The sequence below is a fragment of the Planococcus citri genome, chromosome 3, assembly GCF_950023065.1.
Source record: "Planococcus citri chromosome 3, ihPlaCitr1.1, whole genome shotgun sequence".
Lineage (NCBI taxonomy): Eukaryota > Metazoa > Arthropoda > Insecta > Hemiptera > Pseudococcidae > Planococcus > Planococcus citri.
The window spans coordinates 73,235,381-73,259,520 of NC_088679.1; the positions used below are offsets into that span (position 1 = coordinate 73,235,381).

General features: G+C 31.8%; 1 protein-coding gene across 1 annotated transcript in view; it reads right to left on the reverse strand.

Annotated features, from left to right (window-relative positions):
* Positions 1–24,140, reverse strand: part of side-VI (sidestep VI) — a 464,426-nt gene that overhangs the window by 97,318 nt on the left and 342,968 nt on the right. The window contains exon 8 of the mRNA XM_065354946.1: positions 7,341–7,471. Coding sequence (XP_065211018.1) covers positions 7,341–7,471 — 131 coding nt within the window. The remainder of the gene's footprint in view (positions 1–7,340; positions 7,472–24,140) is intronic.

Genomic DNA, 24,140 nt, shown 5'->3' on the forward strand with positions numbered 1-24,140 from the left:
AATTCAGTAAGTAGGTAATTCACTTTTTCGCCAATTTTTGTGCCCTGAAGCTTCAACATTCATATGAAACCACCCAGAAGTCCCTGGTGTGCAGTATTGATTTGCACAGGTCCATATACAGGGTATCTTCATTTTTTATTTTTTGATTATTTTCAATTTGAGATCAATCTAGAGGTGAAACGAAAAGTTCTAAGTGAGAAATGCATAGAACCAAAGTTGTAAAGAATGAAATTTCCAACAACCTAAAAAAAAAATTTTTCTCTAGAATGATTAGTTTTTCATTTCCATCAGTAAAAACAGAAACTTTATGATTATATCGCAAAATTTCTTTTTTTTTCTTTGAGAAAATGGAAAAAGTATGCACTGTGGAGAAAAATAAATCGTTTGTAGGTTGTTAGAAGTTTTATTCTCTGCAACTTTGATTCTGTGAATTTTTTACGTAAGACACCTCGTTTTGTCTCCATATTTATCTCAAAATTGAAATAATGAAAAAATTGATAAGATTATGTTTCACTGCAATGCAAACGAATAAATCCCTGTACCGATGAATGGATTTGAATTGATTATAGTGGGAAATTGATTTCACCACTGTTATTAAATGAAGGGAGGGGGAGAGATCAAAAACGAACAAAACATTTTTTAAAAAATACCTAGATACAGTTACAGGAATCATTTTTCGATCTTAGTTTATGCTACATCTTCACATCTTGGCTGGTGAGTGGAAATTAAAAGATGGCCACTTTCAATTTCAACTGTTTTACTGTTTAAAGACGAGAAGAGATTTTTTATAGGTAAGTAATTTTGTTTTCTTCAATATTTAACCTCTCAGATAGTAAATTGATAAATGACCAAATTAATTTCATCACAGATAATGTGACCAATTTACACTGATAGTGATAAAAGGTTCAGTTAATTAGACAAAAGGTACCTATAAATATTGTTTCACACTCATCATACCATAGTTCTTTTGGCCACCCAGTGAAAATTGCTGCTCAAGAAACATCCGGATTTCTGTTCTTCGGCTTGGTGTTTAGACCATTTTTTTCACTAGACACCTAAGAAGAGAAACACTTCTACAGATATGGAACTCCAAAGGAAAATTTGTAGCTATTTCATTCCACATCACTTGGTTTCAAAAACTAAAAAAAAAAACAAAGGCCATTTTCCTGCGTAAGTGTCGACCTATCAGGTGCAGTTTCATTAAAATGTACCAACCACGTGTCTTATAAAATGTACAAAGCATACATTGTATTTTTTGTATGCTTCAGTACTAGAGCAGACATTATCGTGATTAATTTAAAGCTCTAATTTGATGTGAATTTGATGTGTTGACTAAAATTTATAAATTAAATATTCTCTGTAAAAATTTGTATAGTTATAAAGGTTCATTGAAAACGGAGTTGTCTGTTATGATTAGAAGTTTGTAATAATGTTCAAAAAAGTAGGTAGGTACCTAACATATTATTTCAGTGGCGCTTGGTTAAGACCATTCGTGCCGCCATAGGTTAGCAAAAGGAAATTAACTCAACTATAACCCATCTGTTCAATATTGGAAAAGAATGTAAGTTAGTGTACAAATGATTCATTTCATTTTCAATTATGAATTTAATAAGTTTCACGTATGTTTTGAGAAAAAGAATAATTATATATTCCGTATTTTTATGAACATACCCTAATAGTCAAAATGCAGAGCCAATCTCTTTCGGAACAAAACAAAGAATTACAAGAAAAAATTTTAAAAATTCTGAAAAATATTCAGAGCGTTGTTTTGGAAAAAAAAGCCTTAGGTGTGTAGGTAAGTTGATAATTTAATTATGTTGTATTGAGAAAATTTAATCTAATTTCAGCAACATTTATTTTTGTATTAGTAAGTATATGGCATTTGAATGCCATTGAATACTTACATGGATGCTTCAAACATAAATGAAAGTCAAAAAATTATAAAGGTGATGAAAGAAGTTGAAGATAATTTTAGGTAAGAACCTTAGTTATATATTGTGTATTACACATGTAATTGTACACTTTTTCATTTTTCGTTTTGAAGAATGTACATATGCCTCCCTACTTACAGGTAAAGTATTATCATGCAATATTGTTTTTGATAAGGTGCACCGGGGCAAGTCAGAATGATTTTTCGCAATTTCAACTTTGACCAGCTGTTACTCCCCTTCTAATGAACTAATATGGATCAAATTTATTATGTAGGTTCCCATAAGGGTTCTTAACCTATGGTAAAAATTTGAGTGTGATTGACACAGTAGCTTTCGCTCAGTGGAATAAAATATAAACTGTCCTGACTTACCCCAATTGGGGGAAGTCAGAACAGGCTAAACTTTGCAGAGGCGTAGATCACAAACCGAGCGTCCTAGAAAAATTGCACAAACACAAAATTGTAGAGAATTTAATTCTCTTTGAGATAACTCTCATCAGATTTTCACTAGGACGCACGGTTCGTCCGCTATATGCGAAAAACTAAGAAATAGAAAGTCTGTATTTTAGACCAAATTCAAAATAAGTTCAAAACAACAACAAAATACAATTGAACCAAAGACATCTAAAATGAAACTGAATCGCGAAAATTTTTATGCCGTGATGAAGTAGGGGTAGTACCCTCAAGTCACCTTTAGTGGCACTTCGCCAGATATAAACCTCTAGGCGCTAGAGCAAGTTTTCTAACTTACCCCGAATTCCAACTTCCCCCGGTGCACCTTACCTAATTTTTCTTGTTTTTTGTTTTATAGCCTAAAATCTGAAATAACCTTGTTCATTTCAGGTGTAGAAACTAATGCAAGGTTTGGTTTCATTTTTTTATCTTGAGTAAAAAATATGATCCTCTGCTCAGTGCGAGAATATTCAATCTGTATAAGGATGATAATGGTAGGACAAGCAGAGCCATCTTGAATGGAGTGTTGAGAAAAAAGAATTTCCCATATGTATACATACCATTAAATGAAATAGAAAGGTAAAATGCATTACAATGTTTCAAATTATTTCATGTCACAAAATGAAGTTAGTGAACTTTGTTTCAAATTCTGTTTTAGATATTACAACGTCATTGGCCAATTTGAAAATGGACCAAATATCTCTGCATATTTAGAGGATATGTTATTTAGCACAGAACCAATCTTTCAATTTATTTAAAGAAGATTTAAAAATCATGTGATTAATTTTCATGATTTATTCATTCTTTTGTTCTGTGATTTTAATTAAGTATATTGCAAAATTTCATTGTTTTGAAAAACATGGAAAAACCATCACTCTGGAGAAAAATAAATTGTTTACAAGGTTGTTAAAAATTTTAATCTCTACAACTTTGGTTCTCTGAATTTTTTACAAAGAACACTTTGTTTCGCTCCCAGATTGATCTTAAAATTAAAATAGTGAACAAAATGAAAAATTATAAGAAAACATTGAAAAAATTTTGAAAAATATTGAGAAAGATGTTTTGGAAAAAAGCCTTAGGCATGTATGTCGTAGTGAGAAAATGTAATCTAATTTCAGCAATAGTATATGTGACGTGACGCGACGCAACAAAATCGACCTTCGAGCCGAAAATAAGTTTTTGAGTTATGGGGGGTTAAAGTTTTCAGTCCAGTTCTGCTCGTTTAGCGGAAGCACTTGCGTTCTAATCAGGTTCTCCGGCTAAACTGAGCTAAACATAGTCTTGGATAACGTTTCTTGCCTGTTTTGTGTGAACATCAGTGGGTAAAATGGTTATTTACATTGATACAGGGGGCTCAGCCGTGATTGCGCTCATTTTTTCAATTTTTTTTTTTATTTTTTCATCATTTCAATTTTGAAATCGATCTGGAGGCGAAACAAAGCGTTCTACGAGAAAAATACGTCGAGCAAAGTTGTAGAGAATTAAATTTCCAAAAACCTATAAGAAGTTTATTTTTCTCCAAAATGCATAGTTTTTCCGTTTTTCTCAAAAAACAGAAATTCTATGGTAATCATCATGAGGTTTTAGTTTTTTGATAAAAACGGGAAAACTATGCATTTTGGAGAAAAATAAACCTCTTATAGGTTTTTGGAAATTTAATTCTCTACAACTTTGCTCGATTTGTATTTTTCTCGTAGAACGCTTTGTTTCGCCTCCAGGTCGATTTAAAAATGAAAATAATGAAAAAATCAAAAAAAAATCAAAAAAATCAAAAAAATGAGCACATTTCTGACTGGATTACCATGTATATGGAGCTATGCAAATCATAGGGACTTCTGGGTGGTTTTAAATGATTTTTGAATGTCCGAGTACCAAAAATCCATCAAAAAGTGAAAAATAATTTTTTAGGTCCGAAGGTCGATTTTATCCCGTCACGTCACATATTACAATATAAGCACCGAAAGTGAGTGTTTTTATGGCGAGCAAATGTTTACAGACCGAACCGAAGGAGAGGGACGTAAATTTGTGAGGCATAAAATGCTCACTCAGTGCTTGCATTGTAAGATATTTTTCATTACGTGATATCATGAAAACGCGTTTTCAGTATCGCACTTGCATGCGCACTTCAAGTTAATTTCAGTCCTAAGACCAAAAAGTAACTTTTCAGTCCTTGTAAACTCACGGAACAATACTTCTCACGTAGCTAATAAAAGAGCCTGCTTTTGTGCGTCAACCCAGGAGTGGGAACACACTCTCATGATATCAGTAATGAAAAACTTATTTTTATATAAGCACGTAAATGTAAGTATGGCATTTGAATGCCATTGAATATGTGGATACTTTGAACATAAACAAAATTCAGAAAATCATAAAGGTGACAAAAGAAGTCGAAGATGATTTTAAGTTAGAACCTCAGTTAGGTAAGACACTTTTTCATTTTTAGTTTTGAAGAAGTAAATCATTAATTCCTAATTAGGCTGAATAATATCATCATAAAAGAAGAAAATCTAGCAACCCAGATGGTAGTTATACCTACATGCCTCTCTAGGAACAGGTAAAATATTATCATGCAATATTGATTTTGATAATTTTCTTTGTTTTTTGTTTTATAGCCTATGATCTAAAATAACCTTGTTCATTTCAGGTGCAGAAACTAATGCATGGCTTGGTTCCATTTTTTTCATCTTTTGAGGAGAAAAAATATGATCCTCTGCTCGGTGTGATAATCTTCAAATTGTTTCTACTAACGGTTCATCCATACAAGGATGGTAACAGTAGGACAAGCAGAGCCATCTTAAATGGAGTGTTGCAAAAAAACTGTTTCCCATAGGTACGTGTACATAAGTTACCATTCAATGAAATTGAAAAGTAAAATGAATTACAATGTTTTAAATTATTTAAGGTCACAAAATGAAGTTAGTGAACTTTGTTTCAAATTCTGTTTTAGATATTACAATGTCATTGGTCAATTTGAAAATGGATGAAATATCTCAGCATATTTAGAGTATATTATGTTATTTTGCACAGAATGATCTTTTAATTTATTTAAAGATTAAAAAACCATTTGATTAATTTTTACAATTTAGTCATTCTTTCATTTTGTGATTTCAATTAGGTACATATTTGAATATCGTCAGTCAATGTCATTCTCATTGTGACTTCATAATTTATTTTAATTTTTCCTAGCTAATTTTATTTCAAATTTTTTACACTTAAGTATTTATAACTTCTGTATTGTAAAACATAGCTGTTCATTATATCCTTTATATTTTAAAATACAAATTTGTTGTAGTGTGATGTGTGATTTAACAATGAGAATGCTGCCAATATGATTGTGTTCTTACTAAATATTATTTATATCAAGTACTCATTATACTTCTAGCTAATTTTATTTGGAATCTTTTATTTTCATTGATAATTTCTGTATTGTCTAAGTAAGTAGATATCATTTTTTTATTTTCATTAATTTTTTCTTGATTCAGTTCATAAGACATTTGATGGAAATTGGAGGTGTCAAAATGGAAGATGAATTAATGTCTACCTAATAATTATCTACTGGCTTATAAAAGAGTGACGACAATATATCACAATTTAGGTATCCCTTTATGATGTAAGTTCATACCATCATATCATTTCTATGTGAAATAATACAAGTTTCACTTTAATTTTTTCCGAATTGGAAACTTGCAGCCGGCGCAATTTACATACATAAGTACTTCCGCACACAAATTCGTCATACCCACAGGGAATTTTCAAAACGAGAATTTACCCAAAAATAAGTGCTATAAAAATTTTTCATCGCTTAGTAAAACCCTAAGAATGATCTTGGATTTTTATGACAGTGCCCTAACTAGGTCGATACTAGAATTTCAAATAAGTATTTTCATCTAGAACTGATCCATTACACCCAAAATATTTTGGATAGGGACTGAATAAAAAAACTACGATTTTTTTTGAAAATGCCCCCAGTTTGATGACTTATATTTCCCTTACAGAAGCACCTTCGCAGCTGGAAAAAATTTCTCAGTAACTTTCAACTCTAAATGAAGGTCTTTACTGAATTTGCTCAAAATCCTCCTACATTTTTTTCGCAATTCACCCATATTCAATTCATCTTTAGTGACTCAACTTGAATATCCACAGATCCCTAACATCAAAGAAAAAAAAACTCCAATTGAGTTTCGTAGGTATCTATTGATTGTACGACCAAAAACATCGAAACATCTCGTTCGACTAACACATCAAAAATTACAAAGAAACCCTCCACAGCACACAGGTGTCAGCTCACACTGACCAATTTCACAAAACCACGCACTCCAAAATAATAAACCTCCCCGACCCTTCAGCCCAATCTCTCATTCAAACCTAGAAACACTCTAAAAAATAATTACTGCCGTACGTTGACGACTACACGTACCGGTACCCCTTTGGCAACACGAATGTAGAATTTTCAACAAAACTGGGCAGTAATTTTTGCACTCTTTTCATTTGTATAATAGGTAAATGGCCATTCTACTCCACACTACACAGAGTTCTAACTCCAACTACCCTATACATAAAGCCCGATGTTTTTATGCAAAATATTTATTTCGAAAAGCGGGGCGAATGAAATTATCAAAAGGAATACCCGGCATTAGGGATTTATTTGTAGCTTTTGTGACGTCATATTGCTGCGGTACTTACCTCCACTATACTATAGGTATAGTATACAATGCAGCGTGTATTTTAATTTCGCGAAAAGCCCCCCGAATTATGCCAGTTGTATACCTATTTTATTCCACACTGGCGCGTTCGTTTTCTATAAACGTAGCAGTATTTTGCAAAACACCGAATAAAACGTTAGCGATCTTAAATAAAAAAAACTTTCCCTTATTTTACACAATACAATGATGGTGTAACGGGAGTAAAGAGAAAAAAAATATGAGAAAAATAAAAAATATAAAAAACTCCAACTCACGTTATGACTCCATTCCACCTTGTAAGCTTGCGGATTAGCGGTAATTTTGCATTCGAAATAAACATCATCTCCTTCTTCGATATCTTCCGGATTCATTTTCTCTCCGAGCTCTAATTTCAGTACTGGAGCAACTGTAATACACGATGTAAAGAAATATTCGTATCAAAACAAACACAAAAATGTAATGTATAGTTTTTCTTTTTGATTTATATTATGAGATGAAAAAAAAATTCCTCCGGGAATAACGCAACAAACAACGGTATAGTACGAGTAGGTATAAATAACCAAATAAGACTAAATTTGCAAAAAAAAAAGAAAAAAAAAGATTACTTCAACATCAAACAGCAACAGATTTTTTTCACCTTTTCGAGCAAAGGTTTGACTCGGTTCAAAAATTTCTCTTTTTTATGCACCTTTTCAGAGATACCTACTATACTAATGTGAGTAGGTATTGAAAAAAAAATAGTATCAGGAGTAAATAGGTACCTATATACTTTTAATGTTTGCTAATGAGAGATATATCTACCTACTCATCGTACACCAGTCTGAAGATTTAATTAAATTTTTCGCTTTTTTCATCTTATATGAAATGTACTCGGAGCTACGTATATAGTGGGGCTTTAATAGCAACAGATGAATTTAAAATGTCATTTAGTATACATCCTTTCACATTTCAACGTTATATATATACAAGTCTCTTTAGTAATTTTAATGGATGTATGGTCAAATTGCACCTTTTTATCATCCTTTGATAACATTTACGGGTACGATAAATCTCTCATTTAACATATCCCAGCTTCACTATGGTTGTCTTATCTTGAATAATAATCTCCTAGTTGCCTCTTTTCTCGCCATACGCAACTTTCAACCATGTTAGCTAATCTATTATTCAGTCGTAATAATTCTAAAGGCATCGCTCTCGCTATACTCTGCAGCTTCATTCAATTTCTGAAGCGTAAATGAAGAAAACATGATCCCTTTCTGTTCAGCAAAATATACACTTCACTCTCGTGGTTTAACTCACTCTTGTAGGTACGTTGTGAATCCTATCTCGGGTGCTAGATCTGTAGGTAGGTACTTTTTATAAGTTCAACTTGAACCGCACCTGAAGTAAGGGATATTGAAAGTTTAATTTAATTTAGTGTTAGAGAAGTGGATTTTTTTTTTTGAATGTGAGGAATGTACTGTACTGATCGCTTTATTTGCATGTTCAATTTTGAGCATTCTTTTACCTAATTTTAGTACCTAGGTACATATAACCTAACGGATGATTTCTGGAACTACGAGTACAAAAGTATGTAGTTTGAAAAGACTCTGAAAAATGGTCAAAATTCTTTCAAATTATTTTGAAAGTTGAAGAGAAATGAGTAATTAAAAACCAAACTCGTTATCGTTAAATGATCAACATCGAAACCCGAACTCATCTGATCATTACAATAATATAGTTCTAAAGTTCTTAAAGTTCAATGTTATTTTTATGAAAGAAGTTATCCTAAACACAGTTGTCTTCTTTCTAACAATTGAACAACTAAATTTTCCCAAGGAGGGTTCATTGTCATCTCGAAATCTATTCGAAACTCCTTTAATTTGTGAGCTTAATATTTTATTTGAAAAAAAAAAATTGCCCCTAAAAATATGATACCCTGTACTTACTCCGATTTATAACAATTATAATCCAAACAACATTTACAATTTAAGCGCAGTGTTGCAAAAAATTTTCCCTATACTCAGTTTAAAAGCTGAAAATTTCCACGTCTTTTAAACGAGTTCAAAATACGTGTTTAATGTAGATGCAAAATATCACAACAATTTTTTATTTCACATCAATTTTTTGCATTGAATTTTGATTGAAAATTAAGCTGATAGTGACATCACAAACATATTGTATTCTTTCCTCTCTTCAGACCTTCAAAGTTAAAAATTAAGACTAGGAACTAAAATTTTCAAAATTCATCTTGAAGAATGCAAAGAAAATACAATTCATTCAATTTTGAAAAATTAATTACGTTTTTTTTTCTCTTGAAATAAGTAGATAGGTACACTGAGAGAAATGAGAGTAAAAAGTCGGTAACTGTTCTTGAACGATCAGAAATAAGTACTTACCCAATGTTTAAGGCTTCCAGCAGAACAACTTGCCTATGCCCCAACCCCGCATTTCAATAGATAAATTTGATTCTTTCATTTCACGATTTGAGATTCAAGATTTTCTGTACAATTTCTGTACCTACTGAAATCATATTTTCTTTTTTCTTTCTTTTTCTTGTTTTCGTGTAAGACCGGCTTACTGGCTTACACCCACTTGACTGAGCTCAAAAGAAGTAAATAATTTTTAATGTAGGATTCAAGTTGAAAAAATTACCTATCAGTACATGAAGAGTAGAAAAAAATTTGAATAAATGAAAAACTCATCAAATTCATGTCGAAATACGTAACTCCTTGCATTTTAATCCTGGAAAAAAAGTTACCACAGTAAAATTTATTCTCTATTCAATAAACAAAACTTTTTCAGAATTTATTCACAGCTACTTCAATTTGTAAGTTGGACAAAGATAAAACATTTGAAGTAATTTTTCCAATCGTTCAACTTACCATCCACTACATCGATTAAAAGATTACTTCAGTGTTCATATTTCCTTGAAAAATGTTCACTTCTTCATTTTTTAGGATGAGCAGTGTATTCATTAGGTAAAAATGTTGGGACTGGTTTTGCACCAGAAGAAGATTTTACATAAACGGATTATCGCGAACTACGAAGAAAAAGCGAGCTCGAAAGTAGTAAGTAATTTTTAATGTAGGATTCAAATTCAACAAAATTATCTTAGTCCATAAAGAGGAGGGAAAAAATTAAAAAAAAAAAAAAAGAAAAATTCATCGAATTAATTCTCTCTCCTACGAACAATCATTTTCCTCGATAATTTTTCAAAAAATGATTGTTTCTCACTTTTTCAGAACCTATCCTCAGCTCATTCAATTTGTAAGTTTAGCAAAAATTGTTCAATTTACTATCCACTTCAACGCTTAAAAGTTCACTCCGGTGGTTTTTTCTTTAATGAATGATTACTATTTCATTCATCAAGATGAGCAGCGTGTTTATTGGGTAAAAATGTTGTGACGAGTATTGCGCCAGGAGCACATTTCACACAAGTCTACTATACGATTGTCCGATAATGATAAAATAGAGAGCTCAGAAAAAGTAAGTAATTTTTAATGTAAGATTGAAATTGAATAAATCACCTAGCGCAAAAAGTGGTGAAAAAAATTCAAGAAATTCGTAAATTTATCGAATTGATGTCGAAATACTACAAAACTCCTTGTAACTATTTCAATTATAGACCAGAAGATACCCCAACAAAATTCGCTCCCTATCCAACAAACGAATCTTTTCTTTCATAATTAGTCCGGAAATGTTCGTTTTAATATTAGTTTCAGAATTTATTCGGCCCTCCTTTAATCTATAATTTGGCCAAAGAAAAATCTAAAGAAATATTTTCTTATCGTTCAACTTACTTACCGTCCATTTCAACGATTAAATGTTTTCTTTTTTCTTTGAACAATGTTTAGTAGGTACCTTCAATTTTTAAGATGAGCAGTTCATTGGGTAAAAATATAGATACGAGTTCTGCGCCAGGAGTAGCTCATAAAATTTATATGAAAACAGCAGCGAGTACTCTGATGAAAAAGCGAGCTCAAAAGAATAAGTAATTTTTAATGTAGGATCCAAATTGAACCAATCACCTAATCGTGCGTAAAAGGGTGAGAAAAAAATCAAAGATTTTGTAAATTCATCGAATTCATGTCAAGATATTTAAATTTCTTACATTCCTGGACCAAAAAACACCGCACAACAAAATTGTTTCTCTTTTCAACCAAAAATCACTTCCTCAAAAATTTTTCGGAAGAGCTCAGAACAAGTAAGTAATTTTTGATGTAAAATTGAAATTGAATAAATTACCCAACGCATAAAGTGGTGAATATTCATTGAATTCATGTCGAAATACATAACTCCTTGCATTTTAATCCTGGACAAGAAGTTACCACAACAAACGAATCATATTCACGATAATTTTTCGGAAAATGTCCCGTTCCGACTTTTTCAGAATTTATTTTCGGCTACTTCAATTTGTAAGTCGGGCAAAGAAAAAGCATTTTGAAGCAATTTTTCCAATCGTTCAACTATACCATCCATTTCAAGAATTAAAAGTTTATTCCAGTTCTTGTTTTTTTGATAAATGTTTACTTCTTCATTTTTCAGGATGAGCAGAGTGTTCATTAGGTTAAAATGTTGGGACTGGTTTTGCGCCAGGAGGAGGTTGCATTACAATACTGATCAGTGATGCGAAATTATCGATATTTTATCCAAGGGATATTGATATCTCAAAATATTGAAGGTTTCATATCAAATTATCGATATTAGCATATTGGAAATTTTTGACAGCCAAAAAATAGGTACCATAAAATGAGCTAATTTTTGGTTCTTAATTTTTTTTTTTTGTTGGTAATTAATTTGTGTCTAGCTACCTGCTTGGTTTTACAAAGTAAACATGATACGATGGTTATCATTTCACCTTTCTACTCTCTAAATTTGAAACAGTCAATTTCACTGCTTAGCAGTCACGACATTTTGCCTTTTTAAAGCAGTAGTTTTTTTTTTACTGCAAAACAGTGAAAAATTACTGAATTGGTCAGTCAAAATGATTTTTTACTGACCAATTCAGTAATTTTTCACTGTTTTGCAGTAAAACAAAACTACTGCTTTAAAAAGGCAAAATGTCGTGACTGCTAAGCAGTGAAATTGACTGTTTCAAATTTAGAGAGTACTTATACATATGACGAATGAGCGTCATCATCAGCTGTATTAATCAATATCCCCCCCCCCCAAAAGGCATGGTAGTGCATACAAAGAAGGTGAAAAAAAATGAAAAATTTGTGAATTCATCGAATTTAGGTCGAAACACGTAACCCCTTGCATTTTAACCCTGGGCAATAAGATACCGCAAAATAATTGGTTCCCTTTCCAACAAACGAATCATTTCCTTAATATTTGGGAAAAGTTCATTTTTCATCATACCTAATCTCTATTTGCAGCTCTTTCAATCAGTGATTTGGTCAAAAAAATATGATTCAAAAAATATTTTTCAACCATTCAACTGACCATCCAGTTCAACGATTGAAATTTTCTTTCTTCTTTAAACAAGGTTTAGGTACTCCATTTTTCAAGATGAGCAGTTTGCGCCTGGAGCAGCTTCCATACCAAGAATCTCACACCGCTTGAAATATGAAAACGCGAGCTCAAAAGAAGTAAGTAATTTTTAATGTAGAATTCAAATTGAATAAAATTACCTATCGAGTGCATAAGGAGGTGCGAAAAAATTAAAAAAAAAAAAAAAAACATTAAAAATTTGTCGAATTCTTGTGTTGATTTTAAACCTTGACAAAAAGTTACCACAAAATTCATTCTTTCTCCAACAAACAATCATTTTCTCAATAATTTTTCGAGAAATGTTTGTTTCTCATCACTTTTTCAGAATCTATTCGCATCTCTTTCAATTTATAAGTTGTACAAAAATTATTCAACTTGCTATCTATGTACTTTAACGATTAAAAGTTCACTCCAGGTTTTTTTTTCTTTGAATAATGATTGTTATTTCATTTTTTAATATGAGCTGTTCACTTGGTGAAAATGTTGGGACGAATTTTGTGCCAGGAACACATTGCACACAGTATAAATGAGATTACAATTCCGATGAAAAAGAGAGCTCGGAAGAAGTAAGTAATTTTTAATGTACTCGCAAGATTGAAATTAAATAAATTACCTAGCGCATAAAGTGGTGAAAAAAAATTTAAAAAATTGTTAGTAAATTAGAACACCAGTGATGTAATTATTTTTTCACATAATTTGGACATACCTACTACAAATTTTCAATCTGAATAATTATCCAGTTTGTTCGTACATAATATATAGAATCTCCATGAAAATTACTAATAATGTTTAAAATCAAAAAACCAAAAATTCCCATCTATTAGCCACGTACTATGTGCCCATTTTTGGGCATTCACGAAACCTTCGCATTAAAGCAATAAAAGTGACTGTGAGACTATTTTCCCCATTTTTGGCCACCTTACGCTTCTATCTATGGCCACGCGCCCACATTCATTTTTAGCCACTGACTCTAAAACATGAAACAATTTTTTCAAATCCATGAATACTTCTTCGAGAAAAGTTTGTTTTTCATTTTTTCAGAATCTATTTGGAACTCCTTCGATCTGTAAGTGGGTAAAAAAATCCAAACAACTGTTTTCTAATCTCTAACTTACCATCCACTTCAACGATTAAAAATGTTTTCTATTTTCTTTGAACAATGTTTAGTACCTTCAATTTTTAAGATGAGAGCATTGGGTAAAAAGGTGGAGACGGGTTTTGCGCCAGGAGCAGCCCAAGATACAATATGAATCGACTTCGAATACACTGATGAAAAACCGAGCTCAAAAAAAGTAAGTAATTTTTAATGTAGGATTCAAATTGAACAGATTACCTAACCGTGCATAAAGGGATGAGAAAAAAATCAATAGGATGGAATTTTCTTTGAAAAATGATTGTAATAATTTTATTTCTTAATTCTTAATATGAGCAGCGTGTTCACTTGGTGAAAATGTTGGGACAGGTTTTGCACCAGAAACACATGCGATTTCCTTGTAAATTCTGATGAAAAAGAGAGCTCAAAAGAAGTAACTAAGTAAGTAATTGTTAACGTAAGATTGAATTTAAACAAATCACATAATTATCGGTGTACAAAGTGGTGAAAAAAATTCAAAAAAATTGTAAGTAAATCAGAACATTCGTGATGAACCTAATTATTTTTTTTACATAATTTGGATATTCTATTTTCAATCTGAATAATTAGTTTGCTCATGTATAGAATCACCATAAAAATTAATACTTATTAACGCATAAAATCAAAAAAAAAAAAATTCCATCAATGGCAACGTATTGTGCCCAATGCCCATATTTGATCACCCACGAAACCTTCGCATTGAAGCAAAGAAAGTAACCATATATGAGACTATTTTACCCTTCTTTTTTTTTTGGAAACTTTGCACTTCCATGTCTTCTATCTATGGCCACGTCCATACCTATTTTTGGCCACATTTTGAAATTCCGTAATAAAGTCAAGAAAATGAGTCTATAACAAACTATTTTTTTTTTTTAATAATAAATTGTGATTCTCAACCTGTTTAGCAAGCTCAACTTTACTAAGAACCACTGGCAAAAATACTTATACACAAAAAAAGGCAAACATTATATTCAAATGATCGCTCTGAGAAGCAGAAATTATGAAATCTTATGTTTGGTTGATCCATCCACAAACCAGTTCATTTCTGGAGTAGATAAAAGTTATCTCAGAAGAATCAAGTAAGTAATTTTTAATGTAGGATTGAAATAAACAAAACGCCTACGGAGAGGTGAAAAAAATTCAAAAATTTGTAAATTCATCGAATTTATGTCGAAATACAAAACACCTTGCATCATTTCCTTCATAATCAGTCAGGAAAGGTTTGTTTTTCATTTTTTCAAAATCTATTCACAGCTCCTCCAATTTGTAAGTTTGGCAAAAAACAACAAAATCAATTTCAAAACAATAATATGACGCCATGGTATACTGATGAAAAAGGGAGCTCAAAGAAGTAAGCAATTTTTAATGTAGGATTGAAATTGAATAAATTACTTATTGGTGCATAAACAGGTGACAAAAATTCAAAAATTTTGTAAATTCATTGAATTTATGTCAAAATACGTAACTTTTTGCATTTTAATCCTGAACAAAAAGACACCGCCACAAAATTGATTCTCTCCCCAACAATCGAATCATTTTCTTCATAATTATTCGGGAAATATTCGTTTTCAATTTTTTTAGAATATATTCGCAACTCTTTCAATCTGTAAGTTGTTCGAAGAAAAACTATTCAAAAAATGTTTTCTAATCGTTCAACTTACCATTCACTTCGAAGATTAAAAAGATTTCTATTTTCTTTGAACAATGTTTATCTCATTTTTTAAGATGAGCAATTCAATGGATACATTTCATATATAATGCATTACAAAGTTTCAAGTAATTCTGGTGAAAAAGTGAGCTCAAAAGAAGTAAGTAATTTCTATGTTGGATTGAAATTGAACTGAACAAATTATTCATTAGTGCGTAAAGAGGTGAAAAAAATCAAAAAAATTACAAATCCATCGAATTCATGTCAAAATAGGTACTTAACTTCTTGCATTCCAATCCAGGACGAAAAATTACCACAATAAAATTAGTTCTCTTTTTAGCAAAGAAGTAAATCATTTCCTCAATAATTAATCGGAATCTATTCGCGGTCCTCTCGATTTGTAAGTCAAGCAAAAGTTGTTCAACTTACCACCCACTTAAGTGATCTGAAGGTCACTCCATAGTCCAGTCATTCTTATGTTTTTTATTCGAACAGATTCCTACAGAAGTTTTTTTTGCGTGATACTCTAGTGGAAGGGGTCCTATTTAACATACTAAAAGTCTCACCCCGTACCCCGCGTGAGTCCCGTGCTAGAGCGCGTTTTCTCGCGAGGAGTTGATTTTACGTCGAAAATAGCTTAATTTTTGTGTTCTACGTCAAATTTCCGATCTAGTGATATGTCAACTGTCCTTCTACCCCCAAGGGGGTGGAGCTGGAACCATTCAAAAAAGGGGGGTTTCCTGAAAAATACATAAAGTCTATAGGGGCCTATGAGGGGTGAAATGGTCCCCAAAAGCGTTCGAGTTGATATTAGCATGGAAGATGGATACACTTTCCTCAGCCCCATTTTAACCGATTTTGAAAATTTTTCAGTATGTTATGTATATCCTTAGTAGGTATCTCGACAAAAATTTTCAACCCCCTCTCCTCATACTTACCCCTCAAAATACCGTTTTTCAATTTATTTTATGCTTTTTAACAGTAAAAATTGAGGAGGCCAAGTGCTCTGGAGAGGGCTAGATGAATCTAGCAAAAAATCTGACGTCATATTCGTGCTCATGCGGTATCGAATCATAAGAAAACGACACCCTACTCATTAATAATTGGTTATTTTCCCCAAAATTCCCATTTTACCTCCAGCCCCCCCTAAAACACATTTTTACATCATTTTGAGGGGTAAATATGAGGGGAGGAGGTTGAAAATTTTTGTGGGGATACCTACTAAGGATATACAGAACATACTGAAAAATTTTCAAAATCGGTTAAAATGGGGCTGAGAAAAGTGTTATTGAAATTTCAGAAAAGGGGGGTTCCCAAAAAGGGGAGGTGGCATGGATCTGAAATTTTTCACGCGGAAGTTTCTCAATGGTACCCATCTTCCATGCTAATATTAACTCGAACGCTTTTGGGGACCATTTCACCCCTCTTAGGCCCCTATAGACTTTATGTATTTTTCAGGAACCCCCCCTTTTTGAATGGTTCCAGCCCCACCCTCCTTGGGGGTAGAAGGACAGTTGACATATTACTAGATCGGAAATTTGACGTAGAACACAAAAATCACGCTATTTTCGACGTAAAATCAACCCCTCGCGAGAAAATCGCAAAAAACACCGTGGCGGGACACTTTTCACGCTCTAGCACGCGACGCACGCGGGGTACGGGGTGAGACTTTTAGTATGTTAAATAGGACCCCTTCCACTAGAGTATCCCGCAAAAAACCTTTTGTAGGAATTAGTCCGAATAAATTCTCTCATTTCACCTAAAATTCCTGTAATACCATTTCGTGTTCAACAAATGTGCTGAAGTGCGCTCAAAGAAGTAAGTAATTTTTTATGTAAGATTGAATTTGAACAAATTACCGACTGATGCATAATGAGGCGAACATTTTTTTAACGTTTTCAAATTCACCGAACTCTATTCGAAATACAAACTCCTTGTATGTAAGTATTTTTTAATCCTTGACAAAAAGTTCCCGAAACACAATTGATTCTCTCTCCAACAAACGAATCATTTCTTTGATAAGAGTAATCATCCGGCCAGGAAATGTTCGTTTTTCAGTTTTTTCAGAATCTACATATTCACAGCCCCTTCAATCAGTAGGCTAGACGGTAAGTTGCTGTATATGGCTCATTAAATGAAATAAACTAATATAATAAAATAAAATAAATAAGTTGTCGAAGAAAAATCAAAAATGTTTTTTTTTTCAAGATCAGCAGTGTGTTCGTTAGGTAAAAATTTGGGGATGTGTTTTGGTGCTAAAACAACTTTCGTCACGTACTGATGAAAAAGGGAGCTCAAAAGAAGTAAGTACTTTTTAATGTAGGGTTAATTGCGATTGAAAACATCACCTATTGGAGCATAAAATTCGTAAATTCATCGAATTCATCAAATTTATGTCAAAGTACGTAACTTTTTGCACTTTAATCCTCGACAAAAAGTTAACATAACAAAATGTCTTTCTTTTTAGCAAATAAATCATTTCCTGAATAATTTTTTGGCATATGTTTGTTTCACACTTTTTTAGAATCTATTCGCAACTTTTTCAATTTGTAAGTCGAGCAAAAGTTGTTCAACTTATCATCTACTTGAGCGATTAGAAGCTCACTCCAGTTCGTTTTCTTTTGAACAATGCTTTTTACATATTTTTTCAAGATGTGTAGTGTGTTTGTTCAGTGCATAAAAAGGTAAGAAAAAGTCAAAAAATTTGTAAATTCGTCAAACTCATGTCAAAATACGTTACTTTCTCGCATTTTAATCCACGACAAAAAGCTAACGCAACAAAATTAATTCTCTTTTCAACAAACGAGTCATTTCCTTGATAATTATTCGGGAAATATGTGTTTTTCTTTGTTTCAGAATCTGTCCGCAGCCCCATCATTACAAAGAGAAAACATTCAAAAAAATTATTCTAATCGTTCAACTTACCATTCCCTTAAACAATAAGAGTTTTTCTTCTTTCTGTGAATATTGTTTACTTCATTTTTTAAAATGAGCAATTCATTGGGTAAAAATGTATAGAGACGGGTTTTGCGCCAGGAGTACATTTTATTCTAAGGTTCAAGATCATTCTGATGAAAAAGTAAGCTCAAAAGAACAAAGTAATTTCTATGTTGGATTGAAATTGAACAAAATAAATTAACAATTACATACACATAGTGCATGAAGAGGTGAAAAATATCAAAAAATTCAAAATCCGTGGAATTCTCATGTCGAAATACGTTCAAATCCTTACATTCGAATCCTGGACAAAAAGTTACCATTACAAAATTTGTTCTAAGTAGGTAATTTTTAATATAGGATTGAAATTGAACAATAATTCGCCTATTTTGGTGCATAAACAGGTAAAAAATTCGAAAAATTTGTAAATTTAATTCATCGAATTTATGTCCAAGTAAAATGCGTAACTCCTTGCATTTGAAACCTGAACAAAAAGTTACCACAACCAAACTGATTCTTTTTTCAACAAACATATTTCCTTGATAATTATTCGTGAAACCTTCGTTTTGAATTTTTTCGGAATCTATTCGTAGTCCCTTCAATCTGTAAGTTGGAAATGAGTGTTTATATGCTTAGCCTGGTGGGGCCGCCTGGTTTTCATGAATTAACCCGAGTAGTTGTATAAACTCTCTTTGAATTTTTTTAGCCACTTATACTTCAAAGTGACCATAAAATGGTAATTTTCAGATCGTTTTTCGCTTGAAAAGCTATTCACTGCACGTAAAAATGTGTTTTTTTGGTTTTTAGAATTTTTTAAAAATATACCTGCATACAAAGTCACCTTTTTTATAAAATAACAGAAACGATTAAATGAAAATTAATTGACTGATAATTTCTCTTTACACTAAAGGAAAATAGAATAATTCAAGGCTTGGAAGTTCAAACGACTAATAAAGGATTCATTTCATACGGTTAAACAATTTTTTAAGTAGCCAAAACACCTTGTTCACAGCTGCATCTTGTTTATAATTTCTCACATTTTGACCTTATTGGTAATTATCCATTATGAAAATCCGTTTTGTAGGCACAGTTCGTGCAGTTTGATCAAAAGTCCTAATTCCTAAGCTTGAATAGAAGCTGCATTCAATAGTAAAGGAAAACAGCACTGTTTAGCACGAATTATCACCGAAAATAAGATCAAAAGAGGTAAGAAGCATCATTATGTTTTTTTTTTTTTTTTTTTTTTAACAAATACTTATCTTAGAAAATTACTAATTTTATAAGAAATTTGCGGTCAAAATTGATGCTTTAGAAATCAATATCATCATGAAAATTACTTTGAAAACGGAAGTCATCTCAAGGATTTTAGAACGTGAAATGAAAATGATCAATGTTCAGAAAAAAGTTCAGAGAATCCAACGAAATTAGGAAAAAAATATCCATATGCATAATATGCAATAATTATTAAGAGAAATTGAAGAATGGAATAATGGTAATGTTTGTGTGTATAAATAGTGACTTTCTCATTCAAACTTGATTCCTCTTCACAGTCTTCACAAGCGAACTTGAAACGAAAATGACAAAAAAATATATGGTAGAAGGGTGTCATTGAAAAAGGAAAGGGAAATTAATCACGAGTACATGGAGTTGTTTAAAATCTCCTCTTTTTTTCGAGGAAAAGAGTCAAAAATCACGTGAATTTTTTTGAAACTTTTCAAATTGGCAGTTATGGTCAAAAATTGGCACCACTGTGTTTCAAAATATTCCCATAATTTCAGAAGTGATATCTTTCGATTATCAACTAAAATAGAAAATTCGTCGAAATGGCTTTCCTGTATGAGAAAAATAGTGTTATTTTCTCAGCAACAAATCTTCATTATTCAATTCTCACTTCCATAATAAACAATCACAAATTCTCGACAAAATGCTACCGCAAAAAAATTGGTTCTCTTTTCTACAAACTGATCATTTTCTTGATAATTAGGTATTATGTGAGCCCAGTTTGTGCATTTTGATCACAAGCCCTAATTCCTAAGCTTGAATAAAAGCTGAACCCAAAAGTTCGAAAAGATATATTTAATTTTTTTAAAAATGTATTTTAAAAATCTTGATTATTCGAAATCATAACGAAAAGACCTAAGAAAGAGGGTAAGGTAAGCAACATCATTTTATGATTTTTTTTTTCAACAAATATCTTTAAAAATTACCAACTTTAGAAGAAAAAAGAAACAAAAACATTCGAAATAATTGAGAGAAAATAAAGAATGGAATAATGTGTGTATCATTTAAACTTGCTTCTTTTTCACAAGAACTTGGAACGAAAGCAACAAAAAAGAATGAAGAGGGTTATTTAAAATCGTATCTTTTTTTCAAGGAAAAAATTCAAAAATTACGTGAATTTGTTTGTAATTTTTCAAATTGGCAATATGGTCGAAAATTGCCACCACCCTGTATTCCAAAATATTCACTTAATTTCAGAAGTGATATCTCTCAATTTTCAACCAATAGAGACAAGTGTCGAAATGGCTTCCCTGTGTATAAACAAAGTTGGTCATAGAAAAAACATTCAAAAAATCTTTTCTAATCGTTCAACTTATACCATCCACTTCTATGATTAGGTTTCATTTTTTCTTCGACGAATGTTTACTTTGTTTTTCAAAGATGAGCAGTTCAGTGGCTAAAAATGTAGAGACGGATTTTGCGCCAGTAGCAGATTTCATACCATGAATAAATTTCATGCTCCATAATTTTGTCCGCTTTCGTTTTTTTATCAAAAAGACTTACTTTTCTTGAAAAATGGGAGTTTTGTTCACAGCTACCCGTTGTCTATAATTGCTCACATTAACCTTGTTGGTCATTACCCATCATGAAAATCCGTTTTTTAGTGCAGTTTGATCAGAAGTCGTAATTCCTAAGCTTGAATAAAAGCTGCATTCGATAGTGAAATAGGATTTTTTTTAATTACTTCCGAAAGTAAAAGCAAGAGAGGTACTAAGCATTATTTATGTTTTTTGTTTGTTTTTTTTTTAACAAATAGGTATCTTGGAAAAGTACACAAGGCAACTGTTTTTGACTTTTTATTTGGTGTTTGGGTTGAAAGTGTGCTTAATCGATAGTTTAGACCCTAAAACAAAAAACAGAGTGAGTTTTTTTAATTTGAGTTGTTTTCGTGATCATTAGAGACTGCGAAAGTTGCAAAAATGCCTGTTTTTGCCCTACTTCAAGAGTTCGTAGCGACATCCGTATTGTTTTGCGAAAAAAAACAAAGTCAATTTCGGATTCTACGCTTTATTTTAAGTAAACACATTTCCCCGATTTTTGATATTCGATGTTTCAAGCGCATATAAGAGTAATTTTTCTAAGTACGAAAAATTCAATTTGAACTTCGGGTGAACACAACTACGCGCCACGATTACGTGGTGGAGTAACGCAAGCGTCGCGCGCTCCGAGTTTTAAAATATTTGTACAACTAAAAATCTTCCGTATTTGGTTGAAAATTCAAAAATCAAAAATCTGAGAAAGTAGTTTACTTAAAAAAGTGCGTAGAATTCGAAAATGACCTTGGTTTTTTTTCGAAAAACAATAATTTGATGTCGCTCTCGCTACACACTCTTGAAGTAGGGCAAGAACGGCAATTTTTGCAACGTTGATCATCTCTCCTGAACATAAAAACAATTCAAATTGAAAAACCCCACTCTGTTTTTTGTTTTGGTCTAAAGTATCGATTAAGCCCATTTTCAACCCCAACTCAAATTTGCCGTCGCCTCGATGCCCATAGTGTTATTTAATGATTAAGATATTATTCGTTTTACGCAATTCAAACAAAAAATAAGCAATTAACGCATACACTGTTCTATTCTGTCTTTTTCTGAGATCCGGGGTTGTGCTTTAATGTGTAGGTATTTTTACAAAAAGTTATTTTTCAAAATGTCACCATATTATTTCATTTCTTTCCCTTTTTTTCAAAACATGAAATGTTATCAATGAATGCGAAAATAAACTACTAACTGCCAAAACTTCAACATGTCGTGCTATGTGGGAAGGTTGACTCAAAAAAGTATGTACATAAGTAAGTAATTTTCAATGTAGGATTGAAATTAAACAAATCACGTAATGGTGCACAGGTGAAAAAAATTCAAGAAATTTGTAATTTCATCGAATTTATTCCAAAGTAGGTACCTGTGTAACTCCTAGCATTTTAATCCTGGACAAAATGATACTGCAACAAAATTGATTCTCTCTACAATACACGAATCATATCCTTGATGATTATTCGTGAAATGTTCGTTTTTTATTTTTTAAGGATTTATTTGTAGCTCATCCTTCAATCTGTAAGTTGATTAAAAAAAAAAACATTGAAAAAATGTTCTCTAATCATTCAACTATAACCATTCACTTCAACTTTTCTTTTTTCATTGAACAATGTTCAGGTACTTCGTTTTTTAAGGTGAACAGTTCATTGGCTAAAAATGTAGAGACGGGTTTAGTGCCAGGGGTACATTTAATTCCAAGATTCAAGATCATTCTGATGAAAAAGTGAACTCAAAAGAACCAAGTAATTTCTACGTTGGATTGAAATTAAACAAAAAAATTACCAACTAGTGCATGAAGAGGCGAAAAAAATCAAAAAATTCAAAATCCGTCGAATTCGTGTCAAAATACTCAACTCTTTGCATTCGAATCCTGAACAAAAGTTACCGTAGCAAAATTTGTTCTCATTTCAGCAAATAAATCATTTTCTCAATAATTTTTTTGAATTTATGTTTGTTTTTCACTTTTTCAGAATTATATTCGCAGCCCTTTCAATTTGTAAGTCGAACAAAAATTGTTCAACTTAGTTACCATCCACTTTAACGAATAAATGTTCACCCCCGTGCATGCTGTTTGCTTTGAGCAATGTTTATTATCATTTTTTAAGATGAGCAGTGTGTTCGGCAAGTAAAATTTGTGGGGATGGGTTATGCACCAGAGAAAAATTTAAAAACCAATGATGAAGAGTGATGAAAAACGAAGCTCAATAGAAGTAGGTAATTTTTAATATAGGATTGAAATTGAATAATTCGCCTATTTTGGTGCATAAAGAGGTAAAAAAGTTCAACAATTTTGTAAATTCATCGAATTTATGTCCAAGTAAAATATGTAACTCTTTCCATTTGAAACCTGAACAAAAAGTTACCACAACTAAACTGATTCTTTTTCCAACAAATATATTTCCTTAATAATTATTCGCGAAACCTTCGTTTTTAATTTTTTCGGAATCTATTCGCGGTTCCTGCAATCTGTAAGTTGGAAATGAGTTTTTATATGCTTAGCCTGGTGGGGCTGCCTGGTTTTTAGAAATTAACCCGGGTAGTTGTTTAAACTCTCTTTGATTTTTTTTAGCCACTTAGTTATACTTCAAAGTGACCTTAAAATTGTGATTTTCAGACCGTTTTTCACTTGAAAAGCTATTTACTGCCCGTAGGTAAAAATATGTTTTTTTGGTTTTTGAATTTTTAAGAAATATACCTGCATACAAAGTCTCCTTTTTTATAAATAACAGAAACGATTAAATGAAAATCAATTGACTTATAATTCTGTTTACACTAAAGAAAAATAGAATAATTCAAGGCTTGGAAGTTCAAAAGACTTATAAAGGATCAATTTCATGTGGTTGAACAATTTTTTTCAGTAACCAATGAAACACCTTGTTCACAGCTACATCTTGTTTATAATTTCTCACATTGATCTTATTGGTTATTATCCATTATGAAAATCCGTTTTGCAGGCCCAGTTCGTGCTCTTTGATCAAAAGTCCTAATTCCTAAGCTTGAAAAGAAGCTGCATTCAATAGTAAATGAATAAAACACGGTTTACCTAAGAATTATTACCTAAAATACAAAA